General features: G+C 37.6%; 1 protein-coding gene and 1 long non-coding RNA gene across 3 annotated transcripts in view; one reads left to right on the top strand and one right to left on the bottom strand.

The window, feature by feature from the left end:
* Positions 1–20784, bottom strand: part of LOC134660882 (adenylate cyclase type 6-like) — a 284528-nt gene that overhangs the window by 84214 nt on the left and 179530 nt on the right. Inside the window, exon 5 of the mRNA XM_063516728.1 lies at positions 9171–9301. Within this exon, the coding sequence (XP_063372798.1) occupies positions 9171–9301 (131 nt within the window). The remainder of the gene's footprint in view (positions 1–9170; positions 9302–20784) is intronic.
* LOC134660963 (uncharacterized) overlaps positions 1–20784 on the top strand; it is a 230232-nt gene that overhangs the window by 97714 nt on the left and 111734 nt on the right. The gene's annotated exons all lie outside the window — the stretch shown is intronic.

Below are 20784 nucleotides of genomic sequence, written 5' to 3'. Positions count from 1 at the left end.
TCAAAACAGGTCGAATATTCGACAAATTCGAATATTCGAATATTCGAATTGCAAGCCCTAGACATTAGTCAGCCGCGATCACGACCAGTGAAACCTGTGTCGAAACGTCGGGAAATAAATATATTATTTGACTAGGTCTGTCCACCGCATTGGTATCGCGCCTTGTGACTTCGACTTCTCCTTGCATTACGAGTCGTTCCACAGATGTATCGTCTCGACGGGTTATATGTGAGAAAGTGAGAATACGACACTGGACGATGAAAGAGAGACCAGTTTAATACCATTCCGTGGAGAATTGAGACGTTGGTACGGAACTGTGTCCAGGTTATGCCAAGAATTCTTCTTCAGCACCATATTTCTAGAGCGTCATCTTCTTTTTCTGACTATCTCTCCACGTCATACATAGTACCTATACAACAAAGTCGCTTCCCGCTGTCTGTCCCTATGTATGCTTAGATCTTTAAAACTACGCAACAGATTTTGATGCGGTTTTTTTAAATAGATAGAGTGATTCAAGAGGAAGGTTTATGTATAATTTGTTAACCCGTGCGAAGACGGGGCGAGTCGTTAGTAAAGACATATGGGAAACACGAATGCTCTGACAAGTCGAACCTATTTCTCGAAGGGCTACCGTACAGGACGGGGTTCTACCAAAAAGGAGTGTAGGTACGGTCTACAGGTCTTTATAGGGTCAGCAACGCGCACGTATCGCCCCTGGATTCGTAGACGTTCATATTAGGCCAGGGTGACTGCTTACTATCAGGCGGACCGTATGTTTGTTTGCCACCGATTAAGAATAAAAATAGTATTTTATACAATCGTGATATAATGGAGAGCTTTTTAGTCGAGTACCGTGTTTAGGCAACGAAGCTTGCTGAGTTGCCTAAGTAAGGTACGAGATTGAAGAGCTTGATTATATCACTATTGTATACAATACTTTTTCTACGAGTCAACAAAAAAAATACTTAAAACTAGTAGAAGAATCATATATGTAGGTAAAAAACCTAAAGTATACAGCTAAGATGCGCGAGCAGCCGCGATACCTTCATACTCGTACGCGACCCGGCCCCCGCGCCCCTCGCCCCCCGGCCGGTTGGTCAACGACACCTCGTAACTCATGAGGCCCTGGCACTTGCTCCGCACTAAATTCAATTTTAGACAGCTTTCGATTGGTCAATTTCATTATAGTTGACTAAACTGTATCGAAATGAATATTATAGTTGAGTTGGGGTCCCATAGTGAAAAAAGTATGCGATTTCATTTTGGTATACGTCTTAATTCAAGCATTGCAGTCCGCGAGTAGAAAATAGTATTTTATGCAACCGTTGTTTAAGAGAGGTCAAAAAAGGCGAGTGGCGTGAGTAACAATTTGAGGCGAAGCCGAAAATTGTTAATAAAGACGCCACGAGTATTTTTTGACTCAGTTAAACAACGTTGCATGCAATACTTTTTCTACGACCAAGCACTTACTTTGAAATAAAATTTAACAATGTAAATTTAACAATATTAAATATTTTTAATTTAAGAAGTAGCAAAAATGGAGGGTACGGGCTGGAAAAGAATGAATGAATGAAATTTAAAAAAAAAACATGTCTATGGTTCACTTATTTGTCAGAGACGACATTTAAAATAAGGTTGGCAACACTGTATTTCATTCAATATTTTTAAAGTGGTCATTACACGAAGTATCGTAAAATCGCCAAAAAGATACTGCGTGTATGCACAAATTCTTTTTTGGGGCATAGACTAAAGACTTGTCTTGACAACTATAAGGTAGGGTTTTAAAGGTGTGTGCACGACCCTTTAAATGATAAATAAAAGTACGGGAGTAGAAAAAAGATAATTAAGCTAATGAATAACGCCTAAATAGGTGCTGTTAAAATCATAACCCGCTTGTTTTCGCGGCAACCGGCTAAACACCTGTCATCCGAGCCCAGCATCTAATTGCAAATTAACTTTTTAAATTCAAAGACTCCCCTCCCGAATCCCCGTCTAATGAAAAATGTTTTTGTTTGACTTAACAATTTTATTTGCTTATCGTACTGCCGAAAGCCCAAAGGATATTCGGCCTTAACCGTACTGCTATAGGGTCTAGATTAGGTTGAACTCCATTGAAAACATTTTTTTTCCAGGTATTTTGTGAATAAGTATATTTGTAATGCTACGTCCAAGTTTGAGGACCCTTAGGGAGTTTATATGAATTTTGAGTGTTTTTGTGGAACAGGGCCACCTTTCGAGATTGAAATGAATATAAAGGACTTGCTTAATGTATACTAATGTTGTGGAATTTACTTGTTGGTGCTTTGGGGTGATTCCGAAAACGAAGTGGCAAATAGTCTAGTCAACTCATTAAGTAATTTATACCTAACAAACTAATCACTTGCTTACTCTTACTTTACCTAATAACAAAGGTAGAAGGATATCTAATCTATCTAATACCTTTAAACGAGTAATTCTTGTTTATATATATATATTTCGGGATCTCGGTCTAGGTCTTATCTCTGGGAAAACGCGCATTTTCGAGTTTTTTTATGTTTTCCGAGCGAAACTCGGTTACCCAGATATTTTCATATAAACGCAGTTAGATATATAACTTGAAAATTAACTAAATGGAGTGAATGAACTGACTGAACTGAGTGAATGTCGAAAATGGAATGTTGCCTTTGAGAGATCAGTTGCTACGCAATACGCCGAGGAAGGCACAAGAGTCTTAATTTAACATTCGCCTCGGGTCTTCAAGAGTCACACAAACCTACCGCCATAAAGCCGCTATCATACAATAGCAGTTACGGTTTTAAAATGATATGCTAAAATTACATGAAACTTAGTCCGCCAGTGTAATGGCCGCTAATGGGGCCCAATTAGGGTTGCCAACCGTACTATAATATATAGTATTGTACTATATTTTGGCTCTCTGTACTATATAATTTTGGAAAAATATATAGTACGCTAAAATACTACATTTCCGATTAAACGTATTTTACACTTATGTTTAGTATTTTATCTAAAAGTAATATATTTTTTTGAAATTACTATATTTTTGATGCCTTATTCTGGAAAATACTATATTCCACCAAAAAATAGTTGGCAATCCTAGGTCCAATCCATGCCGCAGGCCAAACTGTTGGACGGGGCATTATTTTTGCGATTAGGTTCTTTATAGGTTAGTTTAATATTTAATATCTGGGAGACCGAGCTTTGCTTGGAAAACATATAAAAACTCAAAAATTCGCGGTTTCCCAACGATAAGACCTAGCTAGATCGCTTTTTCGCCCCCAAAAACCCCCATATAGCAAATTTAATCGAAATCGTTAGAGCCGTTTCCGAGATCCCCGAAATATATAATTATATATAAATAAATAAATAAATAAATAAACAAGAATTGCTCGTTTAAAGGTATAAGATAAGATACTGTAGGTAAGGTATATTTAGGAACTTATTTATTAATAAAATATTTACTTCAATTGTATCTAGATATAAAACATTTATTACAGTAATAGAAACACGTACAAAACTCTACAAAACTTAAGAACTAAAAGCCGTTCTGAGCCATGCCGGGTGCAAAGGTCCCCATCACGCTGGCAGCGTTACCACGCTGTATGGCGAATTGGCGATGGAGACCTGTTGGACAAGCCACATGATGACATGACTATACGGGGGTCATTCCATTCCTTCTTATTTATTTAATTTAAATAATATTTTAATTGTTAAGTTGTATAGGTAATTAAGTTATACGTAAGTAACAGGGATGTTGCGAATATCCGCATCCGCATCCGCAACCGCGGAACTTCCGCATTATTTTCAACATCCGCATCTGCATCCGCATCCGCATAAAATCGATGCGGATTTAATGCGGATGCGGATGTGGAACAGGTCGGTTCAGGAACGTCTTAGCATCGGCGTAAGTGCTAGACTGCTAGGTAATTTAGTCATTAGCCAAAAAAACCTATTGGAAATTAGCAGTCAAGCGTGAGTTGGACTTAATGTACGGAACCCTTGGAACGCGAGTCCGACTCGTACTTGGCCGGTTTTTTTTAATAAAAATTACTAAAATGTAATATTTGACGTTTTTTATGGACCTATCTTGACATCCGCCTCCGCATCCGCATCCGCGGATGTGAGCCTTTAAATATCCGCATCCGCATCCGCATCCGCGGATGTCAAAAAATCGGCATCCGCAACATCCCTGGTAAGTAAACCGAAATAAATGTCACATACGTACGAAGGTAAAAATTAACAAGGCCTCCAGTGTCCAACCTGTATTGTCGAGGCGTTAGAGTGCGTGTTCAGATATTTTAAGCACCTTGGCCGCTCCAATATATTTAATGGCGACTGTACAACTTTAATATGTCCCAATCATGCTAGCCAATGAAATTGTAAAGAACTCCACAGGCGCTTTACGTCCTGTACGGATATGATGGTCGTTCATGTCTACGTGACAGCGTGATAAAACGGTGTCCGTCACTTTCTTTCCCACGGTGTTAAACAGTGACAGTTATTTTATCACGTGGATAAAGATGGATAAAGCTATCCATAATAGGCTGGCTGCTATAAAAACGAATGGATGAAACGAAATGAATAAAATGAATCCAACTAAATGTGACATATATTATTATTTTATAAAAGCAAGGCGGTTAACTATCTCAATGTTCGTTTATTTTTCAGCCACATGTTATTCAAAATGGTTAAAACCCTTTTTTGCTCTGTCATTAACAAAAACGTTTGAAATGCGAGAAGCTTGTGTTAAGGTATGTATTAATATTTATTGTAAGTAGCAGATTTTACGGCTTCAATTTTTATTTAAAACACGAGTGCAATATAAAACAATAATTAGGTAGGTTTAGGCGTTTTCAGCACACGTGGGCCAGTTTATTTAAAGTATCCCCTAAACTTTTTTCAATTTGGGATTTTTTATGTTATTTCTACTCAGAATCACGAGCTCTTTTAATACTAATAGGAGAAAAAAAGTGTCTCATAATTTCCATACATTTTTAGATCTTTCCATTCCGTGACCGCCATAGAAAGTATGAAAAATGGTAACGGAATGGGAATAAAAACCTTGGGACATTTTGTTTCTCCTATTAGGATCGAAAGAGCTCGTGATTCTGAGTAGAAATAACATATAAATCCACAAATTAAAAACAAACGTGTAAGTAAACAAACTTTAAATAAAATGGCCCATGTATAAGAGGATTTGGGTTATAGCGATCTTAAGGTGGAAATCCAGCCAGCCTTGGGCCCATTTCTCGAAAGGTACTAGACTAATATTATTAATCCATGAACTGGAAATTCGTAGGAGTTACCATGGCAACACACTAATAAAATAAGTCTAATATCGTTCGAGAAATAGTCCCCTTGTGGGAACCCTACGCAGCGACCGGACCTAGGTTATCTAGATCTAGACAATGTTTTTTTAAGTATTTATTTTAGTTCTTCTTTCTCTTGCGTCCCAATAAATATAGCTAATTTTAATTTTGATTAACATTAATATAACAACGCCTTTATTCTGTCAAACTTAGTATATCACAAGTAATTTAGAGTTGAGGAATAAAGTTAATAAGTTTTCAATACGAAATAAACTTGCGGCATCAAAGTTTGAGATACGGCGGTCGAGTAAACTTTGAGAAAGCTTGGAAGCCAACGAGAAACTACGAGTGAATATCAAAGGATGTTAGAACGTAATTATATGATTTTTAGGGTTCCGTACCCAAAGGGTAAGAACGGGACCCTATTACTAAGACTCCGCTGTCCGTCCGTCCGTCCGTCTGTCCGTCCGCCTGTCACCAGGCTGTATCTCACGAACCGTGATAGCTAGACAGTTGGAATTTTACTACTACTAAAAACAGAATAAAATAAAGATTTAAGTGGGGCTCCCATACAACAAACGTGATTTTTGACCGAAGTTAAGCAACGCCGGGCGGGGTCAGTAATTGGATGGGTGACCGTTTTTTACCTTGTTTTTTTGCTTGTTTTGCTCTATTTTTTGTTGATGGTACGGAACCCTCCGTGCGCGAGTCCGACTCGCACTTGGCCGGTTTTTTCACTTAGATATTACATAAGTAACTAAGTAACTACTACAAGCGCTGGTGGCCTAGCACGGGTTTAAACCCCAGCTCGTACCAATAGGTTTTTCGGAAATTATTATGTACGAAAAATATCATTTAATATTTACCACTTGCTTTTCGGTGAAGGAAAACATCGTGAGGAAACCGGACTTATCCCAATAAGGTTTAGTTTACCCTCTGGGTTGGAAGGTCAGATGGCAGCCGCTTTCGTAAAAACTAGTGCCTACGCCAATCCTTGGGATTAGTTGCCAAGCGGACCTAGGCTTCCATGAACCGTGGCAAAATGCCGGGATAACGTGAGCCTCACGTTATCCCGGCATTTAAGTACCTACTTACTACATAGGTACATATTAAAATATGACAATTACAAATAATGTCCATTATTTATACAAATATTATTTTATTCCATGTAATTTATAAGATGTATTTTTTTTTGAAAAGATGTATCCCGCCGAGTTTGATGCCGGTCCCATATTGGGATACCCTCCTCCAATTGAGGGGGGACTTAAATCTTCTCGGGGCAGAGGTGTAGGGTTGGAGCCGGTCTACCTAGCTTTATTTGACGTTCATAAGCGCATTGTAATTATGCCCACTTGAATAAACTATCTTTTATCTTATCTTTAATGTCCTGGCTTCACGCTCCCTTTCAAAGTAGGTGACAATGGAAAAACATACTTGATACACGTAATATTACAAGAGGCATATGGGTGTCTTGTAGTATAACAAAACAAACAGAAACTAGTAACAAAATAGCCACGCTAGCGGGACCCTCGCAACGAGACCCCAGTGACCAACAAAGCTATGTCTTAATTAAGCTGACTCGAATAAGTATCTTCGTTCAGTTCAGGTGTGACTATAATTAACACCTTATAAAACAAAGCCGCGTCTGTCTGTTTGTGTGTATGTATGTTCGCGATAAACTTGAAAACTACTGAACGGATTTTCGTGCGGTTTTCACCTATCTAGGTAACTCGGGGTTCTGTTCTGAACAGTTAAAACTAGTTTTCACCGATTATTCAGTAATATTGTAATATATACGCGCAAGTAAAGTACCTGAAACTTTTCTTTACGGAAAATTACCCAATTTAGAAAACTTCCGGCGACACATCCTTTACAAGAAAATTGTCCTAGAAATTTATAAAACTTTCACAGGTAGTTAAATATAACTTAATTTCGTAGGAATTCCCATCCAGGTTCCATCTTTAACGAGCAAAGTGCACTGCAAAGGGAATTCTGTATTGAAATAATCACTCCGCTTCGTTCCATAATGTCCTAACGGACTCGCCCACCGAGGGTTCCGTACTTTTTAGTATTTGTTGTTATAGCGGCAACAGAAATACATCATCTGTGAAAATTTCGACTGTCTAGCTATCACCGTTTATGAGGTACAAACAGACGGACAGACAAACAGACAGCGGAGTCTTAGTAATACGGTCCCGTTTTTAACCTTTGGGTCAGAACCCCAAAAAGGACACAAAGTTACACGTTTTAATCAAGGGAAAATTTATTTAAGGCATGTTAAAAACACACACAGAAAGTAGACTTTAGTAAAGCCGAGCCGAAACCTTAAATTCCTTAAAAGGTTTAACTTGGCAGAGTAGAAAAAAAATGCCTAATCCTTCCTCAAGAATCACTCTATTGATAGGTGAAATCCGCATAAAAACCCGTTCATTAGTTTTTGAGTCGCCTCTTACGACACCCCTAGGGTTGGCGCTATTCTAAAGCCGGCCACCAAACGTTGGCCAAACGAAAAAAGTCCACAAACGAAGCAAGAAGCTAGGTATTTCGTCACAGGGGAGATGGTCCTCTTAGCATTGGTTTGCAATCCATCTAGGAGAAGGATACTCCAAAATAAAACCCGGAATGGAGTTTCCGTAAGGCGCGAGTAGGGTCCAACCTGAAATTAGCGGTGGATTTCTGCAGCCCTATTGGCTCGCTTTTCCTGTGGGTTAAGACAGTGAAGTCGAGAGGGTAATGCAGGTGAGCTGGGCATCCCTGCGTTTCCTTAATTCCGTCCCGGGCGGTGTAATGTCTTACACCATAAATCGTCTGCAATAGACGCTAAGGATGAGTTTTTGAGTTTATCGTGAACAAACATAAAAACAGCCTGACGCGGCGGCGGGGGACTTTGTTAGATTGATGTCACTCTGCGTTCATTTGGCTGATAATACCTTTTTCTTTAAAGCAAGTCTAATTTCCTAGTCGATATTCAATCGGAAACTTTGTATAAGGGCCGGTTCTCGAGTTCTGTTCCTTTGCAGACTGCGAGGAACAGTTTGTGCATTAAAGTCTGTAGGTACCTATCTATAAATTTAAATATCGAATCAAGGGGTTTGTTTCTCATTTATGTTAGTACCTATAGTGAGAATATATTTCATTATTAATGTACTTGGTCAAGTAAATCTTGTCAGTAGAAAAAGGCGGCAGAAAATCGCGGGTTAGCAACTCGTTCGAATTGTACGAAAATCGCGTGTCATTGTCGTTTATATCTTATCTGTGGAAATGTTTTGTTTTGTTTCCTAGGGATACCATACTTTAGTTTGCTTTACACTGCTACTAATAAATCCTGCTTGACAAACTATAACTTACAAGAGGCTACATGACAAATTTTCATTTATGGTATCAATCAATCAGGTTTGCTTTTAGGATCAAATGTCTATATGGGACCCATTTCAATAGAGCAATACAAAAGCCAGAAATGATAGTCAAAGTCCGACAATCGTACTTCACTCGCGAAACGCCCCTAACAAATCGCTATGTGAACGTGACGTCAAGGTCACTGAGAGCGCATCTTGAAGTATGAACAAAACAAGAAAATTGCATTTTTGTCGGTGAAATATTGCGTTTGTGTAGGTATATAGTTGCTATACAATCTTTTTTGGATAAAATGTAAGGAATCGAATGGTATCCTTACTTATTTCGTTTGTGAAAGTAAAAAAGAAACTTTAATTTTGAAACTTTCAGGTGCTGTATTTTTGTATTATTTCCATTTTTTTTATGTCTACAATATTGTGATAATTTGCTCATTTGCTATCTATTTTACTAGATTTTGTTATAAAATTCATCATGTGTCATCATCCCTATATAAAATATAGTTCAACTTACGTGTAGGTTATGGAAGCGGCGGGGCGCACAGAGCGCTGCGACGGGCGGGGGAAGTGCGCCCGCGCACCCCGCCCCGCACCCGTCCGGCTCATCGGAGTGCGAGCCTAGCGAGTACAGGTTCACGGTGGTGTCTGTAACAAATAACAAAAAAACTTGTATCTGTAATTTATAAAAGCCAAGTATTAGACGGTGCCAGAACTCGCATGTGACTTTCATTACATTGCGTCATTTGATCGGTCGGCTGAATTGATGTAACCTCAGTCCAGTCAGTCCTCAACTCCTCCTGTAAGTAACTAAAATCGCATGCGAGTTCGCGCTGTCTAAATGAGCCCTAAAGGTGACAGTCCATTTCCAACGACAGCTGCACTATTGTTCATTTTACTATGGAAATTGACAGTAACACCGACGCGTTCAGTACCAGTAGTGCAGCTGCGGCCAGAAATGGAATGTTACCCTAAGGCTCATTAACAGGTTAAAACTTAAAACTATGTAAGATGTTCTCGGAAAGTTGGGTGGAAAATGGACTCTGTTACGATGAGAATATGGGTGATTTTCGGAATTACTCGCCATTCGGAAGTGATTGTGGATTTAGTCGAATACCTTAGCTTAGCTTAATGAATGTCGGGCTTCGCGCGACCCTACAGTATAAAGCCTGTATGTAAGAGCGCGCTTCGTGCGCTTGAATGCCCGACCCTAATACAGTCCAAAAGGGCGCCGCAGGATCACTGTCAATATTTACCTTGTTTTCATTTCGATTTCGTTCTGAGAACCGTCATTTGTGTCTGTTCCGTCTTGGAAACGTTGTATGTTAATTTTTGGAAATAAAATGAAGCTTCTTGTAAGCTTCGACAGCTTGGTTAGTTAAGGTGATCGGCGATACATTTTTTTAGAGCAATACCATTAGCCGATTTCACCGCCATACGCCATACACAGTACAAATGTGGCGTTCCACGGGAAAAAGGTACCTTATGGCGGCTGGCCCTTACGTCGCATAGCACCGCAATAGTATTGGAGCGGCGTTATAATAGCGTAAGCGCTAACCGCCATATGATACCTTTACCCGTGTTACGTCAGAAATTAATTCACCGAATTATCTTTAAATGCCTTAAGGCTGTATCTAAAGCCCACAGTTGTTACCAATACACTTATATATTATTATAATACCTGTTCCTAAAACTCACTGACCCAAATCACGAAACTTACACCCGATAATAACCTATAAGCGTATAGCAATAAGCGCTAACTAAAATAGGGTAACCCCAGGATGTATATATAACCTTTATTTATTATTATCCCAAAATCCCGTGTAAAGGGTGGTAAACAACCGCAAAGGTACCTAGGGACCTTTAAAGGTTCACACCTTCGTTTTATTGACGGATACAATTCTTTGTGGAAGGGCGTTAATGATTTTAAAGTGAGTTTTGTATGATTGCGTTGTGATAAATTTTTATGTGCGTTATAAGTGATCTTTTTTAGGGTTCCGTAGCCAAATGGCAAAAAACGGAACCCTTATAGATTCGTCATGTCTGTCTGTCTGTCTGTCCGTCTGTCCGTCTGTCTGTCCGTCCGTATGTCACAGCCACTTTTCTCTGAAACTATAAGAACTATACTGTTGAAACTTGGTAAGTAGATGTATTCTGTTAACCGCATTAAGATTTTCACACAAAAATAAAAAAAAAGACAATAAATTTTTGGGGTTCCCCATACTTCGAACTGAAACTCAAAAATTTTTTTTTCATCAAACCCATACGTGTGGGGTATCTATGGATAGGTCTTCAAAAATGATATTGAGGTTTCTAATATCATTTTTTTCTAAACTGAATAGTTTGCGCGAGAGACACTTCCAAAGTGGTAAAATGTGTGTCCCCCCCCCTGTAACTTCTAAAATAAGAGAATGATAAAACTAAAAAAAATATATGATGTACATTACCATGTAAACTTCCACCGAAAATTGGTTTGAACGAGATCTAGTAAGTAGTTTTTTTTAATACGTCATAAATCGCCTAAATACGGAACCCTTCATGGGCGAGTCCGACTCGCACTTGGCCGCTTTTTTATATTAACGACTTACTATTTAGGAGGGTTGCCTTTGTGGCTACCACCAATTTGGCACTGACATAAGGGCGTTTTTTTTAAAGTTATCCCCTACACTTTTTTTTTTCAAATTTGTTTTTTTTTAATGTTATTTCTACTCAGAATCACGAGCTCTTTCTATTCTAATAGGAGAAAAAAAGTGTCCCAAAATTTCCATACATTTTTCGGTCTTTCCATTCCGCGACCGCCATACAAAGTCTATGAAAAACGGTGACGGAATGGAAATAAAAACCTTAGGATACTTTTTTCCTCCTATTAGGATAGAAAGAGCTCGTGCTTTTGAGTAGAAATAACATAAAAAATCCCAAATTTGAAAAAAAAGTGTAGGGGTCAACTTAAAAAAAAAGCGGCCAAGTGCGAGTCGGACTCGCCCATGAAGGGTTCCGTATTTAGGCGATTTAAGACGTATAAAAAAAAAACTACTTACTACATCTCGTTCAAACCAATTTTCGGTGTAAGTTTACATGGTAATGTACATCATATATTTTTTTTAGTTTTATCATTCTCTTATTTTAGAAGTTACGGGGGGGGGGGGGGGGGGGGGGGGACACATTTTACCACTTTGGAAGTGTCTCTCGCGCAAACTATTCAGTTTAGAAAAAAATGATATTAGAAACCTCAATATCATTTTTGAAGACCTATCCATAGATACCCCACACGTATAGGTTTGATGAAAAAAAAATTTTTGAGTTTCAGTTCGAAGTATGGGGAACCCCAAAAATTTATTGTTTTTTTTTCTATTTTTGTGTGAAAATCTTAATGCGGTTCACAGAATACATCTACTTACCAAGTTTCAACAGTATAGTTCTTATAGTTTCGGAGAAAAGTGGCTGTGACATACGGACGGACAGACGGACAGACGGACAGACAGACAGACATGACGAATCTATAAGGGTTCCGTTTTTTGCCATTTGGCTACGGAACCCTAAAAACGCCCATAAACGCAATCGAGAACGTAGCTTACTTTCTGTCGTGTCGTAGTGCGAGCGACTTGCATAGAAAGTAAATTACGTAGACGTTAGCGTATATGTCAGTTATAGCGTAACTCACATATCCGATTCATTTCGTATCTTTAGTAAATGTTTGACGTAATATCTTAAGGGCCTACTGCAGCCGCGTCTGGCGCTTCGTAAACCACGCCCGCTAGTTCTTCCCTCCCCGCTAACACGCACACATGGAAACGCTTCGCGCCGCACGTGAAGTTTGTGTGACCTTTTAGCACCATCTAACGTTACAGAAGTTAACTACCATTATACGCGGTCGCTGCGGTCGGCCAGAAACTTAAATTCGGAAAAAATTTAAACAGATGGCGTTGTTCCTTGTTCATAATAGCAAACAATAAAATAATTAATTAATAAACCTGAATATTTATTGTTGTTTTGGAAGATGTTAACAGCATAGAAGCAGCAGCGTATATAGCATATAAGTTAAGAGTATTGATAATAAGAAAATAGCACAAGAACAGAAAAGAGATTATTTTTGATAAAATATGATGAAAACAGATTTACCTACTTGATTACGCTCACCTGACTTTGCGGTCACTAAATGCAAATTTCAACCTTATTGTTATGGGGTTACAATACCCCTGGGGTTGCAGGCGTCCATAGTCGTTATTATTATAAATGCTTTGGTTGAAATGCTTTTTAACCCTCGAATTTTTCATAGGTACAGTCATCTGCAATAATATGTTACTCTTCGACGGCCGCAAAAATATGTGACACGCTCTTATGGCTCTACAAATAAGATGTAACATGATCTACCGCAAAACGGCCTTCGGTGTGTAACATATTATTGCAGCTGACTGTACTCGTATTCATTGTTGTATAGGTAGGTATTAATATCTTTTATCCGATCGATTTGCATTTATTTGAAATAAAGCACAGTGTTTAGTAATTATATGTTTTATTGAATAAGAGATTATTTAGGTATGTAATGAATACAGGGTGCCTTTTTGAAACACTCATTTTTAGGGTTCCGTAGCCAAATGGCAAAAAACGGAACCCTTATAGATTCGTCATGTCTGTCTGTCTGTCTGTCCGTCTGTCCGTCCGTATGTCACAGCCACTTTTTTCCGAAACTATAAGAACTATACTGTTGAAACTTGGTAAGTAGATGTATTCTGTGAACCGCATTATATTTTCACACAAAAATAGAAAAAAAAAATTTTTTTTGGGGGTTCCCCATACTTAGAACTGAAACTCATTTTTTTCATCAAACCCATACGTGTGGGGTATCTATGGATAGGTCTTCAAAAATGGTATTGAGGTTTCTAACATCATTTTTTTCTAAACTGAATAGTTTGCGCGAGAGACACTTCCAAAGTGGTAAAATGTGTGTGTGTGTGTGTGTGTGTGTCCCCTGTAACTTCTAAAATAAGAGAATGATAAAACTAAAAAAAATTTATGATGTACATTACCATGCAAACTTCCACCGAAAATTGGTTTGAACAAGATCTAGTAAGTAGTTTTTTTTAATACGTCATAAATCCCCTAAATACGGAACCCTTCATGGGCGAGTCCGACTCGCACTTGGCCGCTTTTTCTGGATAATTTTGAATTTCAATTGTCAGGGGTGCCTACATTATTTTTTAATACATTTTACAACGACAACAAACAAAAGTACAAATTCGCCGTATTTTTATTACCCGGGTCGATCGTAACAAAATAGAAAATCATGTTTTTCAAATCTAAGCGTTATTGTAATTTATCTCAAATAACCAAAAAGTCAATCTGACTAGAACTTAAAAACGAACTGAATTATTTTAATATGTCGATTTTTCTTGGTGACCCAGGATAAATTTTTTTTGTATCCCATACAAAAAGAGCGTATCCCAATCGCGTATCGGTTTTGGTTTTTACTTATAAGTGTGAAAAATATATTCTACCATATACGAAGGATGTGTGTTTTTTCAAGTTTTATGTGTCTTTTTGTACAATAAAGTGTTTTACTGCTACTAATATATCATATTAACGATTAACTAAAAAGGTATTTACATCTAATTTAACTGGTAAATTATTAAAGTCCGCTAAAATTAATATATACCTATTAAAAAAAATATTTGTTAATATGTCCCAAAATCATGGCTCATTTTTTAAGTCTCCTGACTTACCAAACATATCGCAACGAAGGCAAGGGTACAACTAATAACGTAACGTTTCAGTTACTTTTTTAGTCGCCGACCATTTTATCCGGGGTACGAAAAGAGGTATTAGATCTATCCTGGGTCTAATATGTTATAAAAACATAGTTTTTTGAAAAATGTTCGTAGGTAGTACACAAAATTTACATTTTCTTTTGAATGTGATTTGGGTCATCGTTCTCCCTGGTGACTTTTCTGGTGACCCAAGAGACATCAATTTTATTACGACTCAGGAGACTTTTTTTCTATGCACTTTGATTTTTTTGATGCGCTAATTTTGTAATCTAAAATAACTTTAAACTGCTGATATACTTATATCTCTTTGCTGATGAGTGGAAGTGGAATTGAAACTTAATTTATTGTTCTCTCCCTTGACATTTTGGCATACATTTGACATGCTGCAGTGCACTCCTAACGTTAATAAAGACATATTTTTTAGAAAAAGCTTTAGGAAAACTCACTCTTGAGCTTAAAACGATTAAGTCCTTATCATATTATGTTAGATTTTTAGTACAGACCCCAAATCAGTAAAAATGTCTCTTAGCCAACTAAATTTGTCTCTGGGAAAAGTACGATATCCCTAAAAATTGTACGTACATTTCGCATTTTTCTGAAGGAACGGAATTCATAAATTGGGTTATTATAATTTTTTCAGATTATTTGATTGCATTGACATATCACCAAGATAGATAGAACATTTAAGTTACCAGAAGAAAAGCATTTGTGTTCTTTTATACAGTGTGGAAAAAGTAGGTTCTATTCCCGGGCGCGACTAAGCGAATTTAAAAAAAAAACAACGTGTTGCATTCCGGGAGTGCCGACAGAAGTGAAAACTCAATGACTAGTCCAAAATGTCTGCAGCACTATGTATAATTGACCCATCCTCCTTTCTATTGAAAACTTTTGGTTCCGATATTGCTGGTCAGTGAGCTTGTGTAAAATTCGAAATTCAAATTTATAGCGTTAATTGTTACAATTCGAATAGAAATTGTAAAGTTACCTTGCAGACCTCGCATCTAAATATATTTGGTCATGATATTTTGAGTTTTATTCACCAGTACTAGAGTTCACTTTTATTAGCGATTTCATCAAGATGTAGCTTTATTTAATTATATTTGAGTGATATAAAGTTATAATACTGTGAGATCCTCGTATTTCAGCCCGTACAAGATTATAACCTTTTTCATGTAATGTCATTGAGTTTTTCTTTATTGATTTAAATTCCATCTAAATGATTGGCCATCTAAACCTTACGGTCACATGATCGCCTTACGCTGTCTCGAGTTTATCATTTTTTCCCCACCTCAAAAAGTGCCTAGCGCCGCTAAAGAAGTTTACACTTCAAAAATCTTTGAATGCAGTTGTTTCTTTAAAAAACAATAATGTTTCATTTAAGTAAAATGAGCAAACTTAAGGTTTTAAGGCACTTTCCCTCCAGGGCCCATAATTTTTTTCCACCCGGTAGTAGACAACTATTTTTTTTGACTAAATGAAGTTTTATTAGATAAATCGTTGATCACATGGTTCGTTTCACACATCACATCAAATCGTTTGTCATCACAATCAAAATTTGTCAAAAGTAATGAAATTTATGCCAAAAAAACATAAATAAAACATATATATTCAACACATTTTTTTAATAAAAATCTTTCTCGATGATATAAAAAAGAACATCGACAAATTATGTTCAAAAAATTAATATCAAAACAGATGTCATAATTAGGATTGGCTACTTTAAGAAAGGGACAGAGAGATTTAATCCTCTCGCTCTGCACGTTTTTCTCATTCCTCCTTGTCAAGCCAAAATAAACTATAAAATGATAGTAACACAGTACATTGTAATATTCACTTTTTCCACGGTATCATGTCATTGTAAATTACTTATGTGAAATTGTAGTGGCGTGCGACTTTCAAACCGGAGGTCACGGGTTCGAACCCCGGCCCGTGCAAGTGAGTTTTTGTAAGTAGAGACCTTTTTTTAGTGGTACTTAAATATAATAACTTTTCGTATTATTGAAATAAAATATTTTATTCAAACAAACTTAATAATATAATAATTAAAACGAATAATATCAATTAGTTTTTAATATTTATTCAATTATTTTAAATTATTTGAGCATGAAACATACTAGATTTATTTTTATCATTACAATAGAAAAAAAGCAAAAAATATATTCTTATAGATATTTTATTTTCAAATAAAAATAAAGCAAAAAGTTACGGTTAGATTCTGATGGCTAAATACCAAACAGCTACCGATACATTTCAATATCTGTCGAAATTTCCTAACCCGTTGTAACTGACAAAGAGTATAGATTTCGACGTAGCATGACGTAACCTAGCAAACACGCACACATGCGTAACGTATAGGCCTGTAAGAAGGCACCATCATAGGCTTACCTCCGATTCCGTTACTACTCAATGGAGTTACGACTCAACGTTTATTGGATATTAAAATTTTACGTAATTCGGAGCGCTGCGCGAAGTGACATAGGTCTTACCTCTTTGAGGCACGACGGCCATCTAACATTACTGGCATAAAGGATGCATTTATGACTTTGACGCATGACAGAAAGAGAAACCGAACTGCGTAAAATGGGCGTTTGCTGTTGAATTCATAAAATCAAAAATCGATAATAAATCCATCGGTAAAGGATAATAAGTTAATATTTAGTTCTTTGAAAGTTAAGACGAGATGAAAACCTTTGCTGTAAGGTGGGTTGTGCTGGATATGGATGTGTTTTCTAGTTGCACGAAGCTAAAACCGAAAAATGAACACGTAAGTTTGGATTTATTTTCTATCGAGAAAATTTTAAGCATTCGTGTTTCGACTACTACGAAATCTCTTATCATATAGTCAAGAAACATATATCCGAAAATCACTACTGTTTGTTTCCGGGGCTAGCCACTGCCACCTTTCTAAGATCCTGTTATTTTTCGATGCACGGCCTTAAAGTTCCAATCAGGCCAATAGTGGAAAATTCGCGTTGCACATGCATGCGCATTTGCGCTACTGGTGCTACGCCGTAGCTCGTAGCATTATTTTCCCGCTACGTAGCAAAAATACTATAATTAAAAAATAGGGTTTGCCGCCCAAATACAGCCTGCAGGCCTATTATTGCTTTATCCACGTGACAAAACATCCGTCACTTTTTAACACGGCGCGATAGAAAGTGACGGACACCGTTTTATCACGCTGTCACGTATTAGACAAGAACAACCATCATATCCATACTGAGCCTGTAACACTTTCAGGAGCTGTGTCAATCCCAGAGGGTTGCCGACCGTACTATATTATATAGTATTGTACTATATTTTGGCTCTCTGTACTATATACTTTTAGAAAAATATATAGTACGCTAAAATACTGTATTTCCGATTAAACGTATAATCGTATAATAATAAGTGTAATACACTTATGTTTAGTATTTTACCTAAAAGTACTATATTTTTTTGAAATGTACTATATTTATGATGCCTTATTCTGGAAAATACTAAAGTCTATTTTTTTATTCGGTAGACTGTAATGTCAGTTAATAGTATGAAATGACACTTCATGTTCATACAATTAACTGTCATTTCAGTCTACGGAATAAAAAAATAGACTTATATTCCACCAACAAATAGTTGGCAACCCTCGGGTCGTAACTAGGCCCATTTGGGGCCCTGTTTCCCGCCCTTTTCACCTTAATCCCGGATTATACACGTTTTATACACACTGTTTCACTTGTGGTACAAATTCGCACTTATCTGGCCCTCCGGTGTGTAGGACTCGTAATGGCCCTAGGGTCATACAGTTTACATAATAGCGGTAAGGGTTTAAAGGTGTGGTTTATTTGTCGAAAAGGGAAATATAATCTCATGGCTAACGCAAAATTTTAGTTTTAGGGTTCCGTACTTCAAAAGAAAAAAAACGGAACCCTTATAGGATCACTCGTGCGTCTGTCTGTCCGTCTGTCACATGACCAATTAAGTTGAAATTTGGCACACATATGTAAGTTTGTAACCCAAAGACGGACGTGTAACGTAAAGAAATGAAATTTAAATATTTTTAGGGGTAAATGAGAAAATTAAAAATAAAAGATTTTCTAACTATATCGTGTTACATATCAAATGAAAGAGCTCATTGTAAGATTATAAATATAGGTACGATTACTAGGTACAGTCAGCAGCAATAGTCGCTAAGCGGGCGAGGTGTTCAAAATGATCTTGAGGCGACTTATAAGTTAATAAGAGTGTGTCAAGGTAATTTTAAAAACCTCGCCAGCTTAGCAACTTCTGGCGGTCTAGCATGAGTTGCGTTCTCGCGCGCGAGTCCATACTTGAAGTCGCGCCAGATGTATGGAGTCGCGCGAGAGAACGAAACTCATGCTAGAGCGCCTACTGCTGTATATGTACTACTGTTGCCAATTCATCGTCATCCGATTATTATAAGTTTTATTAGGTAAGTTAAGTGTTTATAATTTCTTTTATCAATTTGTCGATTTTATGGCCATCGGCACTGTGCAGCCATTGCGCCCCACTAGTGATGTGCCGCTGCACAGAATGAATAATAGTACTAGGTACAGAAGATTCACTCCCTAACAAATCGCGTCTATTACGACAGATATGACCGCTAGGTGGCGCAAGCGCGAGCAGGGCCAAATTCTCCTCCCCTTTCGCCAAAAAAAGGCGTCCGTTCCGTAGCGGTGCGCGGCATCAATTACTATGGCTGGACCATGGTCTAATAAAACATGGTCTTCTCTTCCTAGTGTCACTTGCCTACGTCACAATAACATTGCCACTTTATTTCAACATAAGATGTTACATGGGTACATTATATTTATGGTTAATAAGTTAAAATATTTCTTTATAGGTAATTTAATAATTTTCATTTATATGTATTTTATCTTAAATTTTACAATAACACGTTATTTTTAATTATTCGTTAGCAATATCTTCCGATTCACGAAAGAAATTTCAGACGTTCGGGTAATTCTGTTTACACTACTGGCAACACAGGATAGCGCTGTCACATTTGACAATCCGCCATTTTGTCCCAGACCGTCATCCTTGTCGAACGCGTATTATATGTTATTTCCTTCTCGCTCAGTGTCAGCAGTCGCAGTGTTTTCCAAACTTTTCACGTCGTAAGCTTGGTAATTAATGTTTTGTTACGAAAATGGTTGGCTGCTCTATTCGGAACTGTAAGAGTAGGAGTGAAAAGTGCAGTATAGATTTGTTTTATTTTACTATGTTTCTACATGAATAACTTAAAATTAATGCCGTTAAAATAATTTTCACCGTTGGTTAAAATTCTCCCACATTTTAAAGTTTGAGAACCTGTAAACAGTATGATGACGTAGGCAAGTGACAGTTAGGTCATTCGCGAATCTCGGAAGAGAGTACCAGGCGGGGTATATTATTATACCATGGGCTAGACAAAATTGGTGTGGGCCGCATGTACTTGTACTACATGTAGGTACTTGTAGCGATGCGACGAACTCGCGGAGTGAGCCACGCCTGGTTTAGTTTCTCATGTTGTACAATTACCTTGTCCTTAATTAAAAAACGGGCTGGTTTTATTGTCAAGGTAATATATATTCCGGAAATAAAGTAATATGTCCGGGAACGGCATTATTCCTTGGACCCATCACTAGACCCCGTAGTAATAAAACATAATAATCTCAATCGTAAAGCATTGGAAGTCGATATAACGCGCGACTTTATAGCAGAACGCGTTTTATGTGCTTCCGTTCTGGGGTATACAGGATGGATTTCAAGACTTGTTGCTAGGCAACTATACTAACGGGTATGAAATGTCCAATGCAAAGTAAACCAATTAAGAACTAGAAACGTCTGCGAACGGTGGTATTAAGCTTAGAATAAATTTAAAAGTGGAAAAATTACTGCCTTGTGAGAGACTTGCACTCACGGCCTCTGGATCGATACTCCAGCGCTCTGCCATCTGAGCCACCAAGACCTCATCCGTAGTTAGCAAATCTTCCCACTATATTATAGGTCTAGGGGACCCCAGCATATTAATAGCATCGGTCGCAGTCGTGTCTGCTTGTTAAAAATTAAATTAAACCACTTAAAGTCCGTGACTGTACATCTAAATATACAGACTTGTTACATAAGTCTGAATTATAAATAAATCTCAATGTAAATATTTTAGTTGTTTGCTGCTTAGAAATTTATAACATTATTAGTCAAGTTTTATGAGTTCTTTGTTGCTTTATTAAGGATGACTCACGTTAGACCGGGCCGTGTCTGGGCCGGAGCTTCGTTTTTTATAGAAAGCATCACGTGATCAGTTGATCACCGTCATCTGTCATATAAAAGTAAGCGCCGGAAGCTCCGGCCCGGACACGACCTGGTGTAACGACTCTAACGTGAGTC

The sequence above is a fragment of the Cydia amplana genome, chromosome Z (genome assembly GCF_948474715.1).
Source record: "Cydia amplana chromosome Z, ilCydAmpl1.1, whole genome shotgun sequence".
NCBI lineage: Eukaryota > Metazoa > Arthropoda > Insecta > Lepidoptera > Tortricidae > Cydia > Cydia amplana.
This window is presented reverse-complemented; position numbering and strand designations above follow the sequence as displayed.